Source organism: Elgaria multicarinata, chromosome 4 (genome assembly GCF_023053635.1).
Source record: "Elgaria multicarinata webbii isolate HBS135686 ecotype San Diego chromosome 4, rElgMul1.1.pri, whole genome shotgun sequence".
Classification (NCBI taxonomy): domain Eukaryota; kingdom Metazoa; phylum Chordata; class Lepidosauria; order Squamata; family Anguidae; genus Elgaria; species Elgaria multicarinata.
The window spans coordinates 98269443-98291737 of NC_086174.1; the positions used below are offsets into that span (position 1 = coordinate 98269443).

The 22295-nt window shown below is 39.1% G+C and overlaps 1 protein-coding gene across 1 annotated transcript; it reads left to right on the forward strand.

Moving 5' to 3' along the window:
• Positions 1-2908: 2908 nt before the first annotated feature.
• Positions 2909-22204, forward strand: CCNC (cyclin C). Its single transcript, XM_063124860.1, has 12 exons — positions 2909-3027; positions 5069-5175; positions 8501-8585; positions 8733-8802; positions 10030-10081; positions 11582-11637; positions 13307-13342; positions 16599-16690; positions 17286-17353; positions 17754-17833; positions 19803-19921; positions 20516-22204. The coding sequence occupies exons 1-12, from the start codon at positions 2996-2998 to the stop codon at positions 20568-20570; spliced, it is 852 nt and encodes a 283-aa protein (XP_062980930.1). The 5' UTR covers positions 2909-2995; the 3' UTR covers positions 20571-22204.
• The last annotated feature ends 91 nt before the right edge of the window (positions 22205-22295 follow it).

Here is a 22295-nt window from a genome sequence, read left to right on the forward strand (position 1 = left end):
AAGCATCCCTGACAGATGCTTGTCCAGCTGCCTCTTGAATGCCTCTAGTGTGGGAGAGCCCACAACCTCCCTAGGTAACTGATTCCACCGTCGCACTGCTCTAACAGTCAGGAAGTTTTTCCTGATGTCCAGGAAAACATTTTCCTGGAATTTTTTTTTCCTGATTTCCTGATGTTATTTGTGTTCTTATCTCCTCAGCTTCAGCTTCAGACTTTCTCCCTTCCCTCCTGCTCACTTAAGAACTTTTGCTGGTTATTTCCTGTTAAAGGCTATTATATATTTTTCATTTTATGTATATGGTTTATTCTATGGGGGGAAACAGTTACAATCTAATAAAAGATAAAGTTTTTAAAAACCCATGCAGACTAAGGGGAGGAGTGTTGCTGGAAAGGTAATAACAGAAATGCAACACATAACGGAAAGGTGTGGGAAAAGACAACATCAGCAACCACATCACTGCTGTACCACAGAACAGGCTTCTGCAGAAGGCTAAACAATACAGTGCAATGCCAGCCTATGGATACAAGCAAGGCTTTAATCCTGCTTGTGTTTGGTGAACCCCAAACTTAACTACATTCAGGCACTGTAATGATGAAATTTAACATGAAGTTTTAACATATCAGTAGAATTAACTTTTATACATTTATGGACCTTTTAATGTAAATTCTTAGTGTCTTTTATTTTAATTCTTTGTATCAAAATGAACTTTTACATATTTGTGGGCACCTTCTAATGAAAACCGTTTTAGTATCTTTTTGTATTTTACTTCTTTGCATTGTAGAGTTTTGCATCTGTATTGCATCTGTAAAGTTGATATGACCATGATGGCTGAAACAACAAATAAACAACTACATTCAGGCTTTATACAGGTTGCTTAAATAGGGTCATATTATACAAGACTACAAAGAAATCCTGCAGGCTACAGCAGGATTTCTTGAGGTGACAGGGTGTGGAATCTGGTCTTTCAGATGTTAGAAACCCCCGCCCCCAACTCCCATCAACCTCAGCCATCACAATCAATGGCCAGGGATGATGGAATAATCTGCAGTCCAACCAACATATGGAGGGGCACATGTTTCCCAACCCTAACACTAATTTAAGGTAAAATAAGGAGGGAGGAGTCTGGTTGGAGTAGGCTTAACGCAGAAGTGGACCACTTGTTGCTCTCCATATGATTTGGCCTATAACTCCTATAATGCCTCACCATTGGCTATGCTGGCTAGGGCTGATAGGAGTTGAAGGCCAAAATATCTGGAAGGACACAGGTTGCCCATCTCTGGTTTAAGGGTACCGTGTACAGTTAATTGACTTGTACCTCAATACAGCACATTGTTTGATACTAACATTATTTTTTACAAATGTACATTTGCACATCAGGAAAAACTTCCTGACTGTTAGAGCGGTATGACAATGGAACCATTAGGGAGGTTGTGGGCTCTCCCACACTAGAGGCCTTCAAGAGGCAGCTGGACAACCATCTGTCAAGTATGCTTTAGGGTGGATTCCTGCATTGAGCAGGGGGTTGGACTCGATGCCCTTATAGGCCCCTTCCAACTCTACTGTTCTATGATTCTATGAAAATGGGAAGATAAAAGGAAAAACATTTGAATGTATTGGTTTAGGAGTAACATCATCTGGATTCTAAGAAATAATTTAATAAGCAAATCATTTCTGTTACAAAAAAACCCCTGATCTCTCTGTAGAACTTTAGACAAATTGATCCCTCTGTAGGACTTATGTTACTCAGTATAGTGAATAAGGGGTGGAGTTTTTACATATAGTGATGGACTGGAGGACTTCAGGGATGTGCATAGGGGATATTTAAAAAATAAGGACTAGTATTCCCAGTTTCAGAGGTACAATTTCCATTGAAGTGGTGAGAAAACATGGTAAAGCTGTGACAGCAGACATACACCCTTGAGGGAAGATATCTTGACTTTGTGTTACTAGAGCCAGGACTTTTGCTGTCGTAGTATCGACTGTCAGTCACATTCTACTTCATCATTTTGCCAAGTGAAAATTGCTTTATTTTCCCAACCTTTTGGATTGGCTTCATCTTGATCTGCTGGGGTTTATTGCTATAAAGCAACTACGGCAAACTTCCTTGTTTATTTTGTAGCTGATTTTTAGATGTGATCCCATTTCAACTGTTAATTGCTCTAAAGTGCAATTCTATAGATGTTTACTCAGAAGTAAGCCTTACTGTAGGACTAGTAACATATCTTTAGAATTGCAGCCTTATTGTATTTGTACTGCTTTAATTTTGTTTGCAGGCTGCATTGAAAACTATGTGCAGAAAGGCTGTCTTATGTTATTTTTTTAAAGCAAAGGTATCATATTGAATTTACAAAAATAAATCCAAAATCCTTTTTAGTGTAATGTCTTTGTTGGGCCAACCAAAGGATTACAAAAAAATGTGACAACTCCAGATCTCTTCATCAGGCAAGATGTTACAAAAAGCAGGTGGGGAGGGGAAGAAAACTTGATGGTTAAGTTACAATGTCTTCATGTTCAGTCTCAATATGAAGCGGGGGAGGAGGGGTTTGCAGACATTCAAATTCGGCTCCATAGGTTGGACCTTGAGGTGTCATTAGGGTTACTGGGAGCAAGAAAGGGAACAATAAATAAATGAGAAACGAATGCATATTTATTGAGCAAAACAACTTCAAGACCCTCTATGACTCGGCATGGTGCACGGTCTAACGACCCACCCTTGAGCAGATAAGGCGAAAGCTAGGCGGTGTGCTGGTTTTTCATTTCCACAGGAGGAACTTGTCTACGAGGGAACTGAGTTGCCGGACGATAGAGCATGAGCACACAGGACTGAGGTTGCCGCTTCTATGAGCGCCGCCGCTTATGCAGATTTCTTCCTGCTGCTGAAGCTGTTCCTGTTCCTGGAATAGGGGAAAGAAGAGGGGGTTGCACTGGGCACCAGGGTTGACATTCTCTGCTTGGGCAAGCAGAAAAGAAAACTCTCCTGTCCCGACTCCTCTACATGGCAGGGAATTTCTGGCAGAGCTCGCATTAGTAAGCTGCTGTCGTCTCTTTCTCGCGGGTCTGGATGTCTCCAGGGTGGGAGGTGAAGATTGTGCAGATTACCGGGTGGGGGCAATTAAGGAGATGCAAAGGAAGGCGTGTAGGTTGGCGAGGATAGGTAATGGAGATCTGAATATTGCAGCCTTACAGATGTGTTGGAATACAACTCCCATCCTTCCCAGTGGGCTGCAGTATTGTGTGTAGTGAGATATTACTTCAGAGGTAGAAGGGGTGTGTGTGGAGGTTGGGGTTTTAAAATATATATAGAATGTATACTTTAGGACTGTTTTCAAGAACTAGAATACTTTTAAAAACAGGGTATGATGTGTGCCAGAAAAGCTGACTGCTATTAGCTGTAAGAAAGAGAACTTGATGGTGTGTATGTATAATGGATTCTTCAGCTTGAGCATGCATTATGCTTGCTGATCATAATGGATCTGTTACAACAGTAATGTGATATTTCATGTAGGACCAGGTGCTTTAGATGTAATAAAAGTGTGCTGCCTGGTGTGTTTTACAGAACTCTGTGCTGAACCCCACCAAAAAGTTTAGTATAACTAAAAAAGAACCTCTAGCAATGCCCATCTTGTCTTCACTCAGTAGTTTGGATCTATAAAAGATATCACCTTGCCTATAAGACAGCTTCCACAAACTATTGTTAACCAGTCTTACTTTTATTTTAATTTTTGTTCAAAAGTAAAGGCAGCAGTAATTAAATCTGCATGGAAATAGATAAGGTGAAAATATGGAATGTTCTGAGATATATTTGGGTTTTGTATATGAGAAGGAAGGCACATTTTGGCACACCTGCATGCAGCATATTTTGCACAACTAAATATTGCTAAATTGGGTTGCTTTTTCTACCACATTATCTCCCTGCCCTCCCAAGAAGTTTAAGTTGAATAAAGCATTGTGATACTATAATACTAGAGAATCTGCAATAGATAACTAATAGTAACAAGTATCACTCATGAAATGAGTTAACTCAAATTTAGATGTATCTAACAAAGTGAAGGTGCATCTTTCAGCTTAATGCTAATTAGAACCTACAAATTGGGGGGGGGGATACTTTTCTGCCTGGTAATAATTCTCATGGTTGCAGCAGTCAGTTTAGTTCTTTTTGAACTGTTTTGCATGTAAATTACCACTGCTTGAGTTCTAAACACATTTATTTGTAAGAAATATGTCCAAGGAGGACATTTTAAGGTCTAGTTGGTAAGAGCCAGATACCAACACTTGTTACACTAGGAGACTAAAGCCTAGGTTGGATAAAACTCAAACATTACGCAACCATATAATTACAAAGTGTGATGCTACAAAGATGCTATTTGTGCAGGTATCGCAGGTATAAAGGCTGGACTGAATATTTAGGACTAATACATCTGTATGTTTTGCATAGTCTTTATTTAGGGCAGTATTCCCTAACATGGTGTCCTCCAGATATTTTGGACCACACCTCCAGAATTGCTGACCATTAGCCATGCTGGCTAGGGCCAATGAGAGTTGAAGTCTGGAACATGTGGAGGGCACCAGATTGGAGAAGGCTGATTTAGGATATGCATGCCCTACTACTAATCAAAGTTCTTGAAGCAGCTTGCAATATATTAATACAATAAAATAGACAAAAATTACCTGGGCAGGGCACAGGTGCATACAAGTTTTCCCCTAGTTCTCAGGTGTTTCACAATGGCCGCTCTGCAGCTGAATCTCTGGGCTACAGCAGATCTCATATGAAACAATCCTGGCCTGGAAATGGCTGCCAAAGCAGCCAGATGTTAGTCCCTCATAGGCCAGGCTTTCTTTACTGTGCTGCTGTCTCTCACAGCTTTTGGCTCTGGCAGCAGACACAAGAGACTCTGGGGGGACAAATTACTACTGAATACCTCTTACTACTGAATATCTAGGAAAGTTTGTGGCTCTGACATAAGGCTGTATAATGAAAGCTGAAAAATATGTTGTTTCCTGTTTATTTAGTGAAGATAATCTAAATTGTTCTGAAAATTATTCTCCCCGTTCCTTTCTTCCTTTGTAGCTTACAATGGATTTTGGATAAACAAGATCTGTTGAAAGAACGCCAAAAGGACTTAAAATTTTTGACAGAAGAAGAATATTGGAAATTGCAGATATTTTTTACAAATGGTAAAATGGTTTCAATTCTGACTTGTGTCATTGGTGTGTGTGTGTGTGTGTGTGTGTGTGTGTGTGTGTTATGGTTGAATGAGTTTGTATTAATTTCTCAAGATACTTAAAATTAATCATAAAATATTTTTATAGGGCACATCTATTAGGCATCTAGTGACATGAACACTGTACAGGTCCTTTAACATGTTTCCAGGAGAAGCCTTAATACAGCTTAAATATAATACTTATATTGAGATTGATCATTTCCCCCTAAAGTTCATCATATATTTTCTTTCTGGGATCTTGTGCATGCAAAGCATGTGCTCTACCACTAGAACATGTTGACTTCATACAAAAGTCTTGCAATTCCTGGTTTAAAGGCAGTAACACCATATTTGGTCTATATGTCATGTGCACACAGGCTGAAAAGATGGAACTTTCAGGGAAGCTGAAATTGATTAGCCTAAAGATAAAGTCTGCACTGTCCTGCTCCTAGGTTTGTCACTTCAGTACTTGGTCCTTCTCAGGCCCTTCTACAATACTGGGTAATTGCTGTGATACTGACAAGGGACATCTCCACCTTTCAGCTTCTGTGTGAGCCACCTCTCCAGAAAGAGCACTGATTATAAATAGAAAGTGTACTGCCGGTGCTTGGATTGGAGTGTGTTGTGAGAGGTGGGGGAGGGCAGAGAGAGAGAGAGATAGACTCTGTTGCTCATCATCCCTGATGTCATGGATGTATCTATTAAGTACTCATGATCCTCATGCAACCATACACTAGCCAGCATTGTAGTGTAGTGTAATTACGTGAAATCCTTGATGCATTTTCTTGAAGGCTAGAAGCCATGCACCAATTACTGCATAATAAACTGATCTTCAGGTAAACCCTTGGAGTTCAATTCTGCAAGATAGTAAACAATTAGGCTATCATCTAGAAAGGTTTTTGTGTGTGTGCTTAATTTTAGTAGTTTTTGTGTTCTGAAAGTTAGGCAATTAAATATTTTACTGTATCCATCAGAGCCTGCAGGACCAGGCTTTTATAAACAAATCAAAATTTAAGGCTGTGACTGAATGACATACAGAAAGAAATGTCTTTGGTAGCAGTGGAGTTTAATTCCAAGTAAATATGTGTAAATTCATACATAGGAAGGTTTTGTTTGCAGTAGCTTAAATTATTTCTTGCAAAAGTCTTGTAATGGAAGAACACATGCGTAGATACAAATAAGGAAAATTGTAACTGTAGTTAGTTGGCTCTAATTTTGGTAATTGAGGCACCTCTTTCCTTAATTATGAATTCCAATGGTAATAGATTCTGTAAATCACAGTTTGTAAACATTTCAAGGTCACAGTTTGTAAACATTTCAAGGTTTTTCATAAATGAATCTCACTCAACTCAGATCAGTTGTTAACCTGTTTCAGGATAGAGATAAATATTCTTACTTTTGTCATTCATCAGCTAAGAACAAATTAACAGTGTTGCAGTCATCAAGCGACGAACCTGCATGTGTGAACTCAGTCATATGTGTGTTTTGTATGATGATGGCAATAGTGTTTGAGAGAGAGAGAGAGAGTATAAATCACATTTCAAGTATTCAAAATGCTTCTTAGTAACCCTTACAACATGTTAAGATACGTCAGAATTATTATTCCTGTATTGAAGATGGCAAGATGATGTGGGGGCCAGGTTAACAGTGGCTTACTTAAACATACCTAGTTAGTGTGCTATACAAAACGTAAGATACATATAAGGCTGAGTTAAGATTTTCCTTTGGGACCGCCTGGTTTTTTGCTCCAGTTCTTAACCATTAAAACAGCTCTGTGTAACGTTAAGCTAGGGAGAATAGGTAGTACTGAATGGAAAATGCTTGCAAAGTGCTGCTGATTGTTGTACCGTGATAATGTGATATCTTGAATGTACTCTGCAGAAACATACTTTGACTCAGGATACACCATATACTGAGAACATTAGAATGTGGCTTCAGGTTGATCACAATTGTAATGGTTCTTCCTTGAGACAGTCAGCCCATGTGTAAATGCCTTATTTGGCTGTCAACCTTTTTAAATCTGTGCGTAGATGTGTGAATTGAAACAGCAGAACTTGCAGTGCTGTCTGAAAATGGCAGAATGACATTACAGCACTGCCATGTTCCGATTATGAATGGATGAGGGAATTCAGGAAAAATACCAAGTAATCACCTTATGTTTCATTCCATCATTCTGTCCTTCCACCTCTGCTTAGTATCCCAGACGGATGCTTCTAACATGCTTGGCACATCTCCTGTGCCTGGAAGGCCAAATAGGAGCTACCTGCACAGCTGACACCAGGGCTGCTTCTTGGCCAACTGGCAGGCAGAGCTTGTGATGGAGCAGCTGATGAGTTCCTCTGGTCTCTGTTCCCCCCGCAACCCACTCCCTTTCCCTAGACTAAACATGTCATACTTCAAACACCTGCTGCCTCTTCCAAATCCAGCAACTATGCTGATACTGGCAGCTTGTCATCGGACAAATAGCATCCATTCTGTGATGTGTTTACACATTGCAGACTACTGAAAGTTCAGGTAAGGGCTTCTGGGCCTCCCAAAGTCACATGATGTAGTTCTTAAAGCAGTGACGAGTTGAGAATTGCACTAAGTTGTACATAATAGAGCAAACTGTTGCATTTGTGGTACCACGTCCACATATACCACTAATTTCCTCTGTCCTTCATAGGGTTGATAAATATGATAGAACAATCTTTGCTGAAAATAAGTACCATCTGTCTGAATTTTAACTAGTTTGGTTTAGTGCATAGTGTGTTGGAATTTACACTGGAGTTCATGGGGAAATCACAGGCCAAACTAGGATACATACTGTATTTCCTGGCCTGTTTAACCATAGTTTAGCATTTGGAAACAATCATTGGGATCATGTATTCCTCCTTTTTTGGTTCATCAGTCCTGGATAGTTTAAACTATACTTATATCCAAATGTCAGTTTAAATGTTAGCTTATTAAATAGGATCTTAATCTATGATTTGATACTATGGTTTAGGAATATGGGAACTGAATGTCCAAACCAGGCCAATGTACATTGTCTCAGTTCCCCAATCTTTAAAATAAAAAATGTCATTGATGGTTCTTGAAAGGTGCCTGAGAGGATGAATGAGTTAAACTTGTATGCATCTGTAAATGTAGAATTAAGTTTTATTGAAATAAGTAGGGCCTGACTTCTGAATAGTAATGCGTAAGATACTGATGCAGAAATGTTGGAATAATAATCATTTTACGAGCCTACTTTCAGCACTTCTGATAAAATGCAAGGTTGCACTTTGAAACTTTAACTCAGTTTTGTTTTTGTTTGGAAGTTATCCAGGCTTTAGGTGAACATCTGAAATTAAGACAACAAGTTATTGCTACTGCTACTGTCTATTTCAAGAGGTTTTATGCCAGGTAGGACCTTGAGCAATATTAGTTGAAGAACAGTGGTTTCTTCTTTTTTAAAACTTTAATATGAGATAATTTTCTTTATTGCTGTGATATAAATCTTTTCTGTAAAGCAGTGCTTTCACTTTAAAATTATGTATTATAACTTTTCAGATACTCCCTAAAAAGTATAGATCCAGTACTTATGGCTCCCACATGTGTGTTTTTAGCATCAAAAGTAGAGGTAAGTAGACATTTCATTTTTATATGCAACTTTTGATAAGATGGAGAGGGGGAATAGATCTTAACCATAAAAATAACATTTTAAGTTGGAAGACTTCTTTTTCCATGTCCTTCTGGGAGAGACAGACGTTCCAATGGTGCCAATTAATAGTAGTGCCAGTTAATAGTTGCCAACTAATAGTTCTAATCTGTCATATTTACTGAGTTGCTGGCTTGACTTCTCTCAGTCCTAATGGATGTAAGGATTTAGCAGAGTAAATAGCATTTCTCCCACCAGGGATTCCGGCAGGTTTCCCACCCCCCATGCTAGCTTATTTATTTATTTATTTATTTATTTATTTATTTATTTATTATACTTGTATACCGCTCCCATAGCCAGGGCTCTCTGGGCGGTTTACAGGGCGGTTTACCTTCATAGCTATGGGCATTTTCCTGGTCATTTATAGAATCCTGTGGATGGCCTCTGTCTCTCGATCACACAAGGCTTCCAGGGCTTGTCCTGTGGGTTGTTTTTCTTGCCTTGTGGTTACAGACCAAGGTCATCCTGACAGCAGTATTGCAATGTTGTCGTAACTATAATGGGGCAAATTTATTTATTTATAACGTTTGTATCCCGCCCTATATCATTAAGATCTCAGGGCGGCGTACAGATAAAAGCATACAGTATAAAACAATAAATATGCACAGTTAAAAACAAATTAAACCACAAACCAAGTTAAAACAATATATAATTTAAAAGCCGTAAAACCAGTTAAAACAATGTGCCATCTTAGTGAATTTAACCATCAAAGGCTTTGTTAAAAAGTCATGGTTTTATTTTGGCGTCGAAATGAAATCAATGTTGGCGCCAATCGGGCCTCCAAGGGGAGGGCATTCCACAGTCGGGGTGCCGCAACAGAGAAAGCCCTCTCCCTTGTCCCATCATAGCATATATGTTACGTTGGTGGGATGTGGCGAAGGGCTCCTCCAACAGATGAGGTGAAGGCAGAGATCCTTTTCGCACCAGCTGACCATGGGCTGCTGTGGAGTTACGCATGGCTGTCCTACAGCACCGCCATCCAGATGTGGAAAGTACCCTTGCTCTCCCTTTCCCCACTGTCATCAAAAGGGAACCCCAGCCCCAGTCCCCTTTAACCCAACGTAATGACAAGCAGCTTGTCTCTTTGTCACAGAGTACTTCTAGTGTGGTGCCCCATCCAATAAGATTTAACTTCTTCTCTTGCTCTAGGAATTTGGTGTGGTTTCAAATACAAGGTTGATATCTGCTGCTACTTCAGTATGTAAGTGTAAATTAAGTCCTTTGTATGTGAGGGTTTCATAGATAAAATTGCTGTCTTTCACAGGTAGATGTTGTCAAATATCGCTTGCCGTAGTGATGCTATATAGAAGAATAGGATGCAAGGGTTTGTTTGTTTTAATATACACACTTCCAAAACTTAGTTTTCAATCCCAGCAGAGGTGAAAATGAATTCCACTTTTAAAATACCTGATACTTTGTTAAGATTTGTCTTGCTTAGTGATTTGTTTAGTTATTAGCAGAAAACTAATTTCCATTAGATCATGGATACTTCCACATTAGTAGAAAATTCAGACAAATAACAAACTTATAGAGGCTCTTTAATATTTTCTTTAAGTTATTTTGACATTATTTCCCCTTTTACAGAATTCTGAAAGATATAGATATAGGTATAAATAGATATATAATTGCCCTGGCCCTTGTAATGTTACTTCATTCACCAATGTTTTCTAACTGCTCATCGCAGCTGATCTTGCCATCTAATCTCAAAAGTCCATATTTTATTTATTTATTTATTTATTACGTTTCTATACCGCCCAATAGCTGAAACTCTAAATAAAACTCTTTTATTTATTTATTTATTTATTTATTTATTACATTTCTATACCGCCCAATAGCTGAAACTCTGGGCGGTTCACGAAAAATAAAATTACATCATAAAAGCAATATAAAATATCAAAGCTTAAAACTGCAGTATAAAAGTACAACCAGAATAAAATCTATTCTGAGATTTTAAATACAGTTACAAATTTAAAACAGCAGAGCTAAAATTAAAAATTTTAAATTAAATGTTAAAATTCCTGGGAAAACGAAAAGGTCTCCACTTGATGCTGGAAAGAACACAATGTAAGTACCAGGCGTACCTGTCTATGGAGCTCATTCCATAACCACAGCAGAAAAGACCTTCCTCCTGGTAGTCACCTGCCTCACTTCCTTTGGCAAGAGTTCCCAGAGAAGGACCGCTGACGATGATCTTAGGGTCCAGGCAGGTACATATGGGAGCAGATGATTCTTCAGATAACCTGATTCCAAGCCATTTAGGGCTTTAAATGTTAATACCAGCACTTTGAATTGGGCCCGACATAGACTGACAGCCAGTGCAGCTGGAAAAGAACTGGCATAATATGATCACTCTGGCCAGTCTCTGTTAACAATCTCACTGCCCTGTTTTGGATCAGCTGAAGTTTCCGGGCTGTTTTCAAAGACAGCCCCATTGCATTAATACAGAAGAGAGGTTATCAGAGCATGGATAACTCTAGCTAGACTGTCTCTGGTCAGATAAGGGCATAGTTGGTATATCAGCCTAAGCTGGTATGCTTCAACAGACATAGTTTCCTGCTCTTCTCGTGTGCTTTAAAATGTCATTTCATTTCATTCAACATCCAGTGTTGTAGTTAAGACTATGGAGCTGAGAGGGAGATCAGTACATTGGCGTAGTGGTTATCACTTTGAAAAAGGGTTTCTTGATTTCTCTTCTTTGCAGTGAAAACTAGGTTTTCGTATGCCTTTCCGAAGGAATTTCCTTATAGGATGAACCATGTAAGTATGCTGCGTAGACGCACCATTATCTGTAGCGATATGGATTATTTTAGCACTGCCTTATTTATTGATTTGATTTATACACTGCCTTTCTACTAAGAAAGGGGGGGAGCACTCAAAATGGCCAATGGCACTCAGGTGCCTTCCCTGATGTGGACTTGCAAACAGCTCCCTCAGTGCCTTCAAAGCCCCCTGCCCCTGTCATTTATTTATTTTTTTAAAATATTTTTTTTTATCCTGTGAGAAACTGGGCACATTACATACAGGTATCAACTGCTGGCACCATCTTCATTTCTCTAGAACACCTCTGGGCTCCACGTGAGGCCTAGAAGCATTTTGGGGAAATGAAACTGAAGGCTGGCTAAAGGCTGGTGGGGTGTTGAGAGTGGCAGAGCAATCCTGTGGATGAGTTGGCAGAGAAAAATGGAGTGTGTGCATGCCGAGAGAATGAGAAAACGTAATTCACTTCTGCAAAATGGATGCTTTGCTGGAGCAGAAAATTAGGTTCAATGGTGAACTTTTGTGTTTTGGGGTGCAGATCCCAAATCTGCTTGTATTTGGTTTCTTGGAGGAGTTCCTTGTCTCTGAGCCTCAGCACTGCCTTCTGTCAGATGGGCGATTTGTTGCAGTAGCAAATTTTGTGAATGGTCTTGCCCACCAATGGCATCCATTTTGTGATGGTGCCTATGACACTTTTTCTCAAATTTACAAATGTGCCTCTTGGCCCTGCTTTAGCATGTCCGCTCTGAATTATAAATAAGTACCACCACCATGAAACATATTTATTTGGAAGAAAGGTCCATTGTTTTTTAAATGAAACTTATTTCCTAATAAGTGGATTTAGTATCATAGCTTAAGTAGGGATGGGCGAATCCCCTGCTCCTTCAGTCTGTTTCATCTTGTTTCTGTGTAAATGTTCAGATTAAACACAACAGCACAGTAAAGTGTGTTATTTAATTTACATTTTTATGAGGTGGTCTAAAGGCAAAAAGTTATACAGGAGGGAAAAGATATGAAAGGACAGGAAAGGAAGAAGTGAGGTGGTAGTTCACTGGCTCTTATGGAGTGGTATTTTCCAGTTATTATTGACACATGTCTTTTATTTGGCGTGTAGTTCGAGGAAGCTATTCCAAATTGTTTGCAATTTTTCTTCTTTTTGTAATTGAATGTAGAATATAGTTTCATGGGCTGCCCACATCTCTACCATCTATACTCTAGAGTCATGCCTAAGCATCGGAAGCAAACTGGTGCTTAGTATGCTATGTGCATTATTTTTTGTTGTATTAATATCCAAAGTAGAATATTCTATTGTAGGGCTGCTTTCCGATGTGGAGGTTTTCATTTTGTTGTTAGTTCTGTGTTCTGTTTGTCCCTTATAGGGTCTAAGCTGGGGGCTAAAGATTCCTGGATGGCAATGTATAGGAATTTGTTGGTTGTGCGTAATGTAGAGAACACTTGCGCTTGTGTAACAGGGTGAAATATGACCACCAGATGTAGCTTCATGGGAATGATGTGCACATCTTCTCAGTCATACCTACAGCCATAAGTACCATCCCCCAGCTCATCCAGTTTTGTTTTTGTGGATGTCTGTTCCAAACATGTCCCTCTCCTTCCTTTTTAGACAAGATATATGATTGATGTGATTAACTTATTTTTTATGTCCTTGCAGATACTAGAATGTGAATTCTATCTATTAGAATTAATGGTAAGTCCCTCTGTTTACTTACTACTGCATCAGTTTAATTTATATAGCAGAAGTATCCTGCCTTCTGCATTTGAGAAATGGGATGTAGGGAGCAGCCATGCATGGCTTTGGCTTTTCCAAGTCCAAGTCAAGTTTATTGTATTTAGCAACCAGCCATTATACAGTTTCACATAGATGTGTTACATTCATTCATTCCCTTGGCCTTTGTGCGCAAGAGCAGGGCGAGCACAAGAAATTTAGCAGTTCTAAAAGTTACATATTTGTAACTTTTGGCTTTTCATTCTACAAATCTGTAGGGCTGTCCCTATGTGCATGCACCACACATTCAGCAAATGCATGAGGGAGGAGCAGGATCATGCCCAGTGGATATGCCCACATGTTCAGTGTTGGAGTAGCTAACATGCACAATCCTTTTCCTCCTCATGTATTCACTGAATATAGTGTGTTTGTGTGCGTGAATACTCAGAGTGTGTTCTGTAATGGTCAAAGAACTGTAAAAGCAGCACAAAAATGTTCAGATTGACCTGGTTTACATGTAACAACAGCCAATAGTTTAAACGACCCATGGGTTCTTGTGCACGAGTGGGGAGACAGTGGGCACACTGCCTTCTGTGTGCCCACCACTTCTATTTTTAATCAACAACCTACGATTGACTCATTTGTAAGTTGTTAGCATGATATCCCAATGCAGAGTTAACCTACAATTTGTGCTTAGATTAACTTTGGATTGTTTAACTCATGAACAACCAATGTGTCTGAGTTTGGATATCATGTTAACATCTACAAATGGGGCGTTTGTAGGTTGTTTCTGAAAATCGGAAGCAACTCATATCCACACAAACCTTGGGTGTAAAATAACCCACGATTTGCTGCTGAATGCTGTCATGATGCATGAACAGCTCCACTGTGTTGGCCCTGGTGGATTATTTTCTATGATTAAGAGGATAGCTGTCCCCATACATTCCTGTACTGCTTCTTGTGCACATGAAGCCCATATATGCAATGAACATTAAGAAAAATGCTTCTAGCTTCCTGTGATGAGAAGCAGGCTGTGGAGGTTACACAAGTGGCTCTGTTGAAGGAAAGATATCTGGCATGCCGTGTCGAATGCCCTGCCAGTGGTGTGGCTTGTTGCTTGAAATGGCTTGCTGGGCCGCCTACCAGTGAATAGATCAGATTTTGAAAGAATGCCCCAGCTTGCTGTACTAAGGGAATCGTGTGGAGAACAATGTTCCCTTCTCTGTTCATTCAGTCTTTATGAGGAAAATTGCCAGAAAGTTAGTACCTCTCTCAGAAAGTATTAACTAACCTGCAACAAAAGCCAGAGGGTGGGCTGTGTTTTTCCCAAGATATCCTGGGACCTGTTCTGAGGAAAATAGTTGACTTGGACACACCCATAGTTTGATATTGGAAGTGAAATGCATTGAATAGCCAGAGTCCTAGAAATACAGAGCATTCCTTAACCATATTTAGTGTGAAGTCGTATTGTTATTTCTGCTTAACAAGATACAAGTGCCACAACTGCCATAGCTGATACAGCATATGCTGCATCGGTTCAGGATTAAGACGGAGTTTATTCTTCATTTGAAACAGTGGTCAAAGGCTCTCTGTCATCATCTTAAGAGTCTGATCCTGGGGACAGAGGAGGCATCCTTCTGCGGGATTTCCTGAGCCTAGGCCAGCCTTCTCCAACTTGGAACCCTTCAGATATTTTGAACATCAACTCCCAGGCCAGCGTGGGTAAATGGTCAGGAGTTTTGGGAGTTGTAGTCCAAAACTTCTGGAGGGCACAGGATTCTGGAGGGCTGCCAGTGCCGAAGCAGTGTGACCTAGACAAATCTTATTTTATTTCTACCCAACTGCATTACGAAAGTTCTTTAGGAAATTAGTATTACCATTTCATGGCAATTCATGGTTTAGTTCAGCCATTGCCAGCCTGGTGCCCTTCAAATGTGTTGGACTACAACACTCATCATCACCAGCCACTGTGATGATGCTTGTTGGGGATAGTGGGAGATGTAGTCTAATGTATCTGGAAGGCACTGGATTGGGGAAGTCTGGTTTAGTTTATGAAAGTCAGGAAAGTGAGTTAAAATTAGGGTTGCAAAAGGAGTATATTTAAAAGTTGATTCCCCCCCCCCCATATAGATATTTGCATCCTCAGCATTTGGATTTATGCAATTTTCAGTTTGTGAGAAGTACTATAAACATTCGCCACAGCTTTATCTTAAGGATTGGAGGGACTTATCTTTTATTGGAAGGGATCCAGATCAAAGAACATAAGATCCTTTTTTCAGATCATGTTCCAATGCCCCATAAGTCTTGCTCTTGGAAAAAGATACACTCTTGGTTGCTGTGTACATACACGCACAGCTGCTCTTCCAACAATTCCACTAACCAGTACAGGGACAGACCTTCTTCTCCAAAATGGGAAGGTGGTCACTCCTTTTGTAGCATTTGTTATGATAACAGCCACCAAAATTCTGAAGATTTGAGAGACTAGAGCAAAGAGCCAGAGATTGAAGCTCCACACAGTAGATATCTGGAATGATACATTCTACAATGTGTGCCTGAGGCTCTATGCTGTAGAAGATTTGGGATGTTAATCCAGCTGTAAACTTCTCAAGGGCTGAAACACTGATCTATACAGCTAAGCTATATTTCCCTTGGAAACCTTAATGCTGGTAATATATTTATAATAAATAGCCTTCCAAGGAATACCTTGTGAGTAACAAGGTTTGGGAGCTTGAAGAGTGTGGTTTGCAGCACTCTCCATCTTGTTCCTAACTCATGGCAGGGCTTTCCCCTGGCGTGATTCAGCATTTGTCCATCAAGATGAGAAGTGAGAACATATTTAAATTTCAAACTAGCCTCAGTTATTTTGGCAAGCTTCTTGTTTATGGTGTTAAGTAACAGACTGTTCTTTGGCAGCGTTGATTTCCAATGAGGAATCAAAGGTTTGTTGGTAAATAAGGTTTCTGTTTGCTGCAGATGTGTCACTTCATGTCTCCAGGGGAGATAGAAGTTGACAGGCTGTCCTTCAGTCTGACGAGAAATACTCTAAGGAGGAGACCATTTGCCTCATTTTGACAGAGTAAAGGGTGCTGCACACTGACTTTTTAAAAATAAACATGAAAGGAAGGCAAGAAGCACCTAACTAACTTGAAGCTGAATGTTTTGAATGCATGCTAATGATAATGACCTTTGCACTGTGCTTAATTTTAACTTTCCTTTTTTTAAAACGCAATCTTTCTAGGACTGCTGTTTGATAGTATATCATCCTTACAGACCTCTACTCCAGTATGTGCAGGATATGGGCCAAGAAGACATGCTGCTGCCTCTTGCCTGGTAAGAAAGATAAATGTCAGAGAGTCCTTTCAGTTGAGTAAGAGTAGAAGATGACGGGAAACGACTGAGCTGAATTTCAGAATGACTTTGCAGACACAGCTTTGTCAGCAATTCAACTTTATCCCAATTAGCCAAATCAACATGAGTTAATAGACATTGCCTAAGGATTTGCTCTAGTTTAATCCACCTGGGAAAATTCATGAAACCAGGATTTATGTGTTGTTGTTGTTTGCTACAACAGGATTGTTTTATATATGGGATATCCAGCCAAAAAACTGTATAGCCTTTTTTGGAGAATATTCAAGCTGAACAGAGTAATAGGAGAACCTGATTACTTAATTTGCTTTGCTATGGAAGATAACCTCTTATCATATCTCTGAATACCGCTCTATTATTTTGCAAGGGCTTAAACTGATGTTTCAAATGGAAAAAGATACAGAAACAGTTATATCACCCTGGCTTAGATTGTACCAAACACCCTTATTCCATAAATATTTAAAGAAAAAATAAGCTCCTGTCTCTGTCATGTTACCTTGGGTCTCTGATGTGAAGTCATGAATGACAGCATAGTGATTTCTTGCTTTTGTCTGTGCAGGAGGATAGTGAATGACACATATAGAACTGATCTTTGTCTGCTGTACCCTCCTTTCATGATAGCTCTAGGTAGGTAATGTGTTAATGTGCTTTATCACTACTTGAATGGAATAATTTGGTGTAGATTAGAGTTCCATTGTTGGCCATCTTCATAGAGATTCTGGTGTTGATGTCAAAACCCCAACCATTTCATTTTTCAATTAATAACAGAGATATTTCAATGTTTTTGATAGTGCAGACATACAGTTTTAAAAAGAAAATAAAAAACTGGTAAATTAAACTTAAAATGTTTATCTTAAATGAGTGTTAGCAGTTTTAAATATCTAGAATGGCATAATGGAAAATCTACTCTTGGGAGGGAGATGGTAGTACAGAGAACATGTCCTGGCAATGTACTTTGTCTTTACTAGTTTATTATCCCATATTCTACAAATACTACTAATACTACATATATATGCTTATTTTGCAGCTTGCCTACATGTGGCTTGTGTTGTCCAGCAAAAGGATGCTAGGCAGTGGTTTGCTGAGCTCTCTGTTGATATGGAGAAGGTAGTTACATTTTATTTAATAGCTACAGATTTATTAAGGCGTGGGGAAATGTGTATGCTAGCCACTTAGGCCTTTTATAAAGTTATCTGTTGTTGGCCTTAGAGTGTTGAAGAAACTGGACTGGCTGAAAACATCTTATTGGCCCAACATCTCTTGGTAGAAAGCTGAAAACATGTATAAACCTCTTCAGCTGGAATTGGAAAGTCAACCCTGAGCTTAGGAGCAAAATCAGTTACTAGCTGTTTATATGTCAGCAGGTTAAGAGATCGCACCAGTTTTGCTAACAGTTTCAAACTTCACACAGTTGAATCTATTCCAGATTTGCATGAGAAGCCCCCAGGAAGCAAGTATTCCAGCAAATTGCCTTCCAGCATTTATAGTTATTTGGAACTTTATTCTCCTAAAGAAATGCTAGTATGAAATATTGCTGGATTTGCATGCTCTTCAATAGAATCAAAACTGCTTGTTTATGTTTTTGGTTCCTCCCCCCCCCCCAGTGGGGTTGGCATTCCTTTTTAAAATGAATTCTTAGAAAACCCAACTAAGATATATTTTTTAATATTTTTGCTCATTTCTTCTAAAGAACAGTTAGCTGGTAGTCTCCAGCTTCTATGTGTTTGTATGTGGAACAGTATTTAATTCCTGCTGATAACATTTCTTTGTTCTGCAGCTCAAATGCAATCTTAATTGAAAAAGTTCTCCAAGACTGAAACTTCATTTGACATTCAGTTGCATGTATATTTCCCACAGGAGTTGCAGTCTTGATTGGTGAATCTCAGAGTAGGGGGGCCTTGACCCTTTTTGTTCTTGACTATGTTTCCCCTCAAAAATATTTCACCGCTGATTGTTTTTCTACCTGTAGCTTTCCCCAAGGATGGAAAAGTGTGTGTGTAAATGTGTGGAGAGCGTTAAGCTGCCCCTTCTTTCAGATCCAGTTTTCCACTCAAGACTGCAGTCTACCATGGCTACTACTTTTTGGTTTTAAAAATGCTAATGAATGAACGCTACTTATGTCACATGTAATTTCAGCACATGCACAGGTTAAATAACATGTTGTACATGAGGCTAGCTTGAAAGACTGTTTGAAAACTGCAGTTTAGACTAGGTATTGGAATCACACCTCACCGGTGCCTAAGGGCACAATCCTTTGCATGTTTAGACAAAAAAAAAAAAAGTCCTACACTTCCCAGCCAGAATGGGCATGCTGGGAGCTGTAAGATGTTTGTCTAAACATGCATAGGATTGTGCCATAAACAGCTGACTGACTCTCACTCCCATTTTGGGATGCAATTTGAACTGCTTGGTGCTTACCTTCAAAGCCCTCTATGGCTTGGGAGTGAACTGACTCATATAAATCAAAAGCAAGGAAGGCTAAGCCTGAATAAAAAGGGCTTTTCTTATTTTCTACCTTGAGATTACTGAATATTATGGTGATTTCCTAGAGCTCTGGATTACCTGTAGGCAAGGATTTCAGAGTGCATGTGGAGCAAGCAGGGGTATTCATGTGTAGCCTTTTTTTCTTTTTTTTGAAAAGCTAAAATTTCCCTATGATGAGAAAGAGAGAGCTGAGGGGAGGGGGACTAATCCCTGTCAGCAGGATCCCTGCTCTTTATTAATTTTTTTAGGGGCACACTCCTGATTGTTAGATGAAACTGGAGAATACCCTAAATGTGCTATAATTCTGAAGGGACAGCAAGTATATCTCAAGATCATAACAGATGTTAGTTACGTTAATTCCTAATAACGAAGCCCAAACCTGAAGCTTCTAATTTTTTTAAAAAAATCCCACGTACCAGTGGTTTGAGGTGTTAAATGTTTGAGGGTGGGTTCATAGTATCCAAAGATACGGAAGGTTAAGTTTATTGAAGACAGGATAGTCTCAGGCCTTTCCTCCAGCATGGATGCTTATTGGATAGACACACAGAAATGTGTCTATAAATGTTTGTCATCTAGGCATATTTTTCCTTAGATCTTAGAAATAATCAGGGTTATCTTGAAACTGTATGAACAATGGAAGAACTTCGATGAAAGGAAAGAAATGGCTACTATTCTAAGTAAGATGCCTAAACCAAAACCACCTCCAAACAGGTAGGTGTCTTAAAACTCTGTTTCTCCCACTGCAGCTATGTAGTAGTTTTGGAGAAGCTCCCAGGGTACCACGTGGGCTAAATTCTATATCTGAATTAGTTGTATGTGTAAATGTGTATTTCAGCTTTAGTAACAGTAAGAGAAAATTAATGTGCAGGCAGACATACCTCTGTTCACAAGAAATAGTTAACGTATGTGGGTAAAAGAATGAAAATTAAAAAGAATGAGGGCACAGAAACCAGAGCATTTCCCTTTCCTTGCATTCATGATTAAAGCAGGTCTCCCAATTTGAAGGATTTTCAAAATTTGAGGCAATTTCCCTGGGGTCATTTACCCCATATATGTTTGTCCAAGTGTGCCCACTCAGGAGTAGGCTGAATGTGGGACCTGCAGAAAGGTGGATCTTGACCACAGCATCATCTGTGACCTTGAAGGCTTCAAATTGTGTTTTCAAGATTGTGGAAGTGTTCATAGCAAAGGCTGTGTTCTTCTGCTTGCATATTAACAGTCCGAGATGCCTTTGTAGTGCAGCTTCAGAGAAGTAAAACAAATAATAAATGTATCATATGTTCACGTCTGCTTTATCCTAAACAGCGAAGGTGACCAAGGTCCAAATGGAAGTCAGAATTCTAGCTACAGCCAGTCTTAAGACATTCCAAAGAAATTCATTGTGGACCACTTTGGATTAAGACACGTTGGAATCTTTTCCTGTGTGGAAGACATGGACAGAAGTTTTCAATAATGTCTTTTCAGAAAGAACTTGAACGTTTCTGTCAAGCATACTGAAAGCTTTTCCTTAGACATACACCTTTTTGAATTGTGGCACAAATACGTAAGCAAACCTCTAAACAAATCAAAAGCCTTGGATAACACCAGAAAAAATGATGGTTCAATTCAGTATGGACAGAGTTAAAAACTTTTTTAAAAAAATAGTGAAGAGTTTCAGTAACCCTGTAAACGTGAAGCTGGTTGAGTGTAAGTGAATCTTTATTGCCCTAATACTAGTTCAACCACAGGAGGTAACTTGAAATGTTGAATGTGAGATCCTAACTTTCTAGATATATACTCTTGAGTGCCAGTAGATATTGTACAAGGAGAATGTACTTCATTAGTAAATGCCAGGGGGCGGGGCGGAAAGCTCCTTTAAAAAATGAGAGTTAGACAATGTGAGATGCTCTTGGTACCTACAGCTTGCAAGTGGAAAATAAATCCAGCATACCCAAAAAAGTGCAATATATATATAATGCAAAATTACGGCTGTTAGAGGGAAGAACTTTTCACTCTTTACAAATGCTAAACAAGTAAGCTCTTGTACAAACTGAAATTCAAATTTTGTAATCAAGTTGAGAAGTAAAGAATCAATATATTTGAGGTTGTACTGGTAATGTGTTGTGTGCTAGAATTTAGTATGCCTTCATTGTTGCTATGGTTTGTAACAGGGACCACTTGAGAAAGCAGCAAATATTCTGATAAGATTAGACCTGCCTCAATAGTAAAATATTTAATACTGTAAGAATTTAACTACACAAACTTAGGGTGCAATCCTAAGGATGATTAGACAGAAAAAAGTGGTACAACTCCCAGCATTCCCCAGCCAGCTTGTCTAAACATGCACAGAGTTGTGCCCTAAGTTGCTTTTTTAACTGGAGGGTCATACCTGTGCTCTTCACTCAGGCAGACCTCCTATTGAAAGTGGGACTTGGTCCAAAGACCTTAGATTTTAAAGAACAGATTTTGCATTTCATAGTAAGTGTTTTTGTATCCTATCTTAAAACAAAGTAAAAAAATAATGATTGGATTTCAGTTAAGCGCTCTCTTCGCTCTGGAGAACAACATTCCACTGCTATAAAAACAGGGGAATTTTGGCTGGAAGAGTCTTGTCACATGGTGCTTGTTCTAAAACTTGATTTTAAAAAGGCAGTAATGCCTGCCTCTACTTGATCTGTCTTTCAACTAAGTGTAACCAAAGTGTTTTTGTATGCAAGCACTTGGGCTCTTTGCACTTAACTGTCGAAGTTATTTTTTATAAAGTGTGTGTTTGGGTACTGACTTACAAAAGCATTTCTGTGAGAAGTGATGTGTCTCTAGCCTTTCCCCATTTCCCTTAGTTGTTTTACTTATTTTATTGACACCTATGATTTTATTCCAAACCCTTACTAACATAATTGGTTGAAGATGCCATGTCTGTAGTAGCTGGAAAATTACTTTGTTTCCTTGAGGGTTTATACTTTATTTGTAATATGGACTAGCTGTGTAGGAATAAAAGCAAACGCAAACTGACAACTTTGATTACTTTTTTTCACATCTGAAAAAAGCACTCCATATTTCTGATATTACATAAATCAGATATATAAACAGATGAAAAACTGACATA

Excerpts from the sequence above, each read along its gene's own strand:
- CCNC (XM_063124860.1), top strand. The coding sequence starts at position 2,996 with ATGGCAGGGAATTTCTGGCAGAGCTCGCATTA. Across the intron at positions 13,343-16,598 it reads TCTATCTATTAGAATTAATG|GACTGCTGTTTGATAGTATA; the intron begins GTAAGTCCCTCT and ends CAATCTTTCTAG. Across the intron at positions 17,354-17,753 it reads TCCTTTCATGATAGCTCTAG|CTTGCCTACATGTGGCTTGT; the intron begins GTAGGTAATGTG and ends CTTATTTTGCAG.